Raw genomic sequence first — 5,130 nt, forward strand, 5'->3', positions numbered from 1 at the left:
TTTTTTTACCAGTTAATAAATATTATGTTTTAAAGGTAATTAATAAACAGTGACCCCATTTGTGTTAAAACTGGAAAAATAATTTTACAACGCAAAATGTGTTGTTGTTTCATAAATTGTGTATGTTTTAACTTTATTTGATCTCTGTTGTCCCCACTCCTGGTCATGAAACCATTAACCTAGACAGTAATTTAGCTACTGGTAAACCTAAAATGCCTATTGTTAAACTTTTTTTTTATCTGGGGATGGCACAACCTAAAATGATAACCTTTTATAGCAAGATGTTGACAGCTGAATTCTTCTTTTTTCCACAGCTTCAAAGGAACATTTTAGCATCCAATCCACGAGTTACACGCTTTCACATCAATTGGGAGAGTGCAAGCGAGTCAAAGATGGAAGATATTGAAAACGTGGACCCTTCTGCTCATGCTATGCTTCCTCCTTCCTGTGCACCTACAAAAGGTCTTTCTGGCACACTTAACGCAATCCCAGAGAACTCAATGGACTGTTTGTGAGGGCCGGAGCGCTAAAGCTATAAAATAAGTTAATAAACCTCTAATCACTGTGCCGGAAAGACATTTAACATATAAAGCCCGGCAGCACCAGCATCTCATCTCGCTAGCGGTGCTCGTGGTCACTGCCAAATTTCCAATGGTGCCTGAGGCCCTGAGAACATACTGCTGTAATGTCTCATGCATTTGGGTAGCTAAGCGCATCACAGCTATGCAGTGTTTGTATCTTCGTAGCTTGTGTTCATCACCAGAGAGCAGAGGTTATGAAGCATGCAACACTGCAGCTTAGGGCTGAAACACCCTTTGACCTGTCGGCAGCTTTAGAGTGTGGCAGCTCTAACCAAAGCTTAGCACTTGAACAGAAACTTGTCAGTGTATTACCTGGTTGGTATGTTGCTATGATGAGTTTAGCTACCTTTGTGCATGACCTGTAACTTGAAGATGATACCCTGCTTATGGAAATAATGCAGAATAAAGAGGCACTGCCTCTTCCCTATTTTGGGGCTTTGACATCTTGTGTTGTAAATACAAGTTTTCACCCATATCCACAATTTCATTTCTCATAAACACATTTCATCATCATCTTAAACTGCCAAAGGAGACCTAACAAAAGTTCCTCTGTTCTGTAGTCTTTGTTACAGCAGTTTTGTAACATCTGAGCGCTCCACTAAATTACCTTTCCCTATCTGAGACACTGCCCTTTATTGGCCAAAAATTTCTGCCACTTACATTTCTCCTTGTGTTTTTTTTTAATGTATACAATATTGTCAGCCTTTTTCTATCTACACTAACAGACTTCTTTGTCCTTCCTATGAAGGATTAATGATATGTTGGATATGCTCGATGAAAGCAGCATTGTTCATATTGTGTCTGGAGCCAAAATACTCCTCACTATGGACTTTTCCCTTTGTATCCTACCTCTTATACGTCCAAAGGATGCACGCAGGTTAGCGTCACTACAAAGGGATGAAGACGTCAAAGATAGTATTGGTGTCAATGTTGCATCAGAAAGAAAAATATTAAGCACTTAACCAGCACCAAGATATTTCATTCTGAATCATCTATTGTCCTTTGAAAAGTTGTCCCCTTTGCTGGAAGCTCCTTGTAAAATCGCCTTTGCTTTGCAAAATTTATTTTCTTTGTACCAATTTTTTCCCAGCGGGTTTAAAGATTCTGCTCCCAGCATGATGTCTAGTTTTGTATTTTGTTATTGTGTGGCTCATTTAGGTTTGGCCACCATCATTTTCTGTGTGGTGGATTGACTTATTTTTTTTATTATTATATATATATATTTGTAAGTAGTAATTTTTTTTGGAATAAAAGCACATTGTGCACTTATGAAGTCTTATAATCTAAAGGCGCAGAAATGTGTTTGGTTGCTTTTTGGTGTAGTGAAAGTGCTTTAATTATGGTGGGGAAATCCCAAAGCATTACAGTGATCAACCCAGAAGTTTTTTTAAGCCGGGTGGGAAGAAATTGTATGTGGGTGGGAGACCCTGTATTGTGACCAAACTCTTTAGTAACCACCCAAAAACAGCCGGGTGGGTGCTGAAAAGTGCCGGGTGGTGCACCCAGCTAAAAGGGCCTAGGGAGAACCCTGCATTATTTCAAGTTGTTGGTCCTTCTGTTAGATAGCACTGGGTATTCTGTAGCTCTCCCCCCTCCCTCCTCCGTAGAGCAGAACGGTGCTGTATGTACAGAGCTTGTTCATGCATCATGCAGTTTCCAACAACAATTATTGCACGTGTACCCCCAGCCTTAATTGATGGTTTTGGATTGGTAACTCAGTCCATATATGCACATGTGTATACTAGAGTACATATAGAAGTAAGAGGTTAGGTATAATAGCCATAGATGTCGGCAAGGCTATATTAAAGCAGAGACCTATCACATTTTCAATAATTTTGCTATCCCTTTCACATAACTGAAACAAAAATTTCCCTCCCTACCCTTCATCTTTACCGCCGCGGCAGTAAGGGAAAACCCACAGCCTCGTGATATACTTGTCACATATTCCAAGAGCCATATAATTGAGCATGTGTCATCAGAAAATTTCCTCAAATGTAAAAAAAAAAAAAAAAAAAAAATGCAAGTGCTCAGTCTTTTGCAGTAAGAACGTCGAGGATTTTAACATTTGAAGGAAGCACATCACCCAATCTCACACCTGTACAGTGCAAGATCTGGAGAAGTCAGGAAGAGCCCAGAAGAAAGATGACGGCAATGAATGGAAAGATAAAGAAAGCCAGGACATGTGTGACTTATTGGGCACTGTTTGTACATAGACTGAGATCTTTTAACAAGTTAAGTGATTTTTTTCGTTTCTATTTTAAGATTGAATATCCTAACACTTGTTTACAGAATGTGTTTTTTTTTTTTTTTTTTTTTTTTTTTGTCTAACCCAAAAGTATTGACGGCTGACATAGCCAGGCCGCAAGCTTTTATAATATGCACAGTGATGGTAGATTCCACAATTTTTTTTTTTTTTTAACCAAAGTTCAACAGCAGGAAAAGTTCCTTTATTTTTTATTTTCTGTGAAGGATCTATCCCTTATTCTTTGTCCTTGAGTTGACCGTTTGCTACAAATCATGTTATAGTAACCCTTCACTAATGCAGTTTTTTGCTGCATTTTCAGACTACAACTTATATTTTAGTGCTGCTTTTCACCTAGACTCTTGCACTATGGTAGAAGAAAACCATGCAAGGAATTATTTCACATATGAGCTGGTTATGGGGTTGCTGGAGCCTGTATAATATCACATAGAAGCCAGGGAGACAGGGCAGCTAGAGTCTGACCACCACTGAGCTGAGTGCACAAATTCAGATGAACTGAAATGCATCCTCTATCCAGATCCAGACAAACTTAAGCTCTAGTCATACTTTTCAGTGTGAAGTGGAACTTCTGTTTGTGCTTCTGCTTAGTGTGAAAGGGAAACTATTCACACCTGTTCATGTGCAGTACTCTGCATGCTGCAGCACAAGCAATGGTAAATCCATCCATCATTTGATGCAGTGTGCTGTGTAGTGATATTGTTTAATAGGATTTTAGCCTTTTAAAATTTGCATGTACTGTGCTTTTTGACCTGGCCATAACAAGCTCCCCATTGATGATTTCTCTGTTTTTTTCCCATCAATATAAACAAACCCTTAATGACATCCACCTCCTGGTAACGCACCACTTGTGAGTGGTGGCTTACATCTCGTGGCTACTAGTGTTCTGACACGCTTTGTCTTAAAGCGTACCTATACTCAGAATTTTTACTAACATAAAAGGGTAGAGAACCCCTTTTTGTAAGGTAAAAATTCAGTTTGTTTTTTTTTCTTTTAAGTGCAACACCCTTTTTTTTTTTTTAACCTATTCTCGGCCCCCTAGGTGGTAGAGAATAAATTGGAGTGCAAAGCCTCCTGGGATCCCTACGTCAGGAATCCCGGGAGGCTCTTGGGCTCTCCTTTTACGCATGCCCGAGCATTTGGGGCATGCGCAGAAGGAGCCTTTTGCTTAGAGAATAATTTGCCCATCTCACACATGCGCAGTGAGAACGGCAATTTTTTTTTTTTTTTTCATACTGCGTCACCTGATCTCGCGCCTGGGTCGCGTGACGTACGATGAAGAACCAGGAAGAGAAGACGAAGATGGCGACACCCAAAGTGCTGAGACAAATGTTGGGACGACGGGGGACCAGACGCCGTACATCCCCGAAGTCTGCCCTGCGGGATTGAAGGTAAGTGTGTTTTTGTTTCGTTTTTTTTTTATGTTTTAAGTATAGTTCCTCTTTAAGGTGCAATTCTGTGCCATTTTGACTGTGAGGTTTGGTTTTCTGGGTTCTGACCTCCCTCTAGTAAGGTATGGGTCATCTTGCACTGACATTAAAGCAGAACTAAGTTCTAACACACATCTTCCCACAGTCCTCTCTTCGGCATTGTCATGCCCTCCTTCAGGTGCTGCTACTTCCATCACTTTCTCCCCTGGCTTTTTTTTTTTTTTTAGGGTCTCAGTACGGTTGTCTTTAACCAAAGAATAAAAAGTCCCCCACATGCCTACAGGTGTTATATTGTCCCCAGTACCTAGCTTTATTTTCAGCAGGGCAAGAACAAGCTGGATTGTATGCTACACTGTCCATGCAAACAGGAGTGCACCATAGACACATAGTATACTAGTAGTAGTAAAGTATTTTTGGTAAGAGATTTCTGCCAAAAAGGGACACCTTTCCTAAGGTTTCTTACATCGTCTACCTTGCTAACATTTCCCATCAGGGGCTGTGAGACTTTACCTTTCTACTTTGCTCTGTAAAGAGACGCCTGGGAGATTCCTTTTATGACCCAGTGTCGGAAGGTGTCTCTTGTCATCACTCTGACCAAGATGTTCCCTGAGCTGGTGGTCTTTACACGCAAGTAGCCATTTCTAATCCTTCAAAAAGATTAGGGCATCTGAAGTCTTCTTTTACAATCATATTTGGAAATGCATACAAAAAAACATGCTACAGCAAGCTGACCCAACACAATCTTGGCTTTTATTTCTCCGATTTTCCCTTTACAGCCAAAAGTGTTCATCGGTAACTTCTTATCCGTGATTTTTATAAGCTGTTGCTGGCTGCCGGTAGCTGACCATCTTTCAGGAAA

General features: G+C 40.3%; 1 protein-coding gene across 1 annotated transcript in view; it reads left to right on the top strand.

The window, feature by feature from the left end:
- Positions 1–1,869, top strand: part of ASF1B (anti-silencing function 1B histone chaperone) — a 10,748-nt gene extending 8,879 nt beyond the window's left edge. The window contains exon 5 of the mRNA XM_072399706.1: positions 315–1,869. Within this exon, the coding sequence (XP_072255807.1) occupies positions 315–515 (201 nt within the window). The 3' untranslated portion in view covers positions 516–1,869. The remainder of the gene's footprint in view (positions 1–314) is intronic.
- Positions 1,870–5,130: the final 3,261 nt, after the last annotated feature.

This window comes from Pyxicephalus adspersus, chromosome 2, assembly GCF_032062135.1.
Source record: "Pyxicephalus adspersus chromosome 2, UCB_Pads_2.0, whole genome shotgun sequence".
Classification (NCBI taxonomy): domain Eukaryota; kingdom Metazoa; phylum Chordata; class Amphibia; order Anura; family Pyxicephalidae; genus Pyxicephalus; species Pyxicephalus adspersus.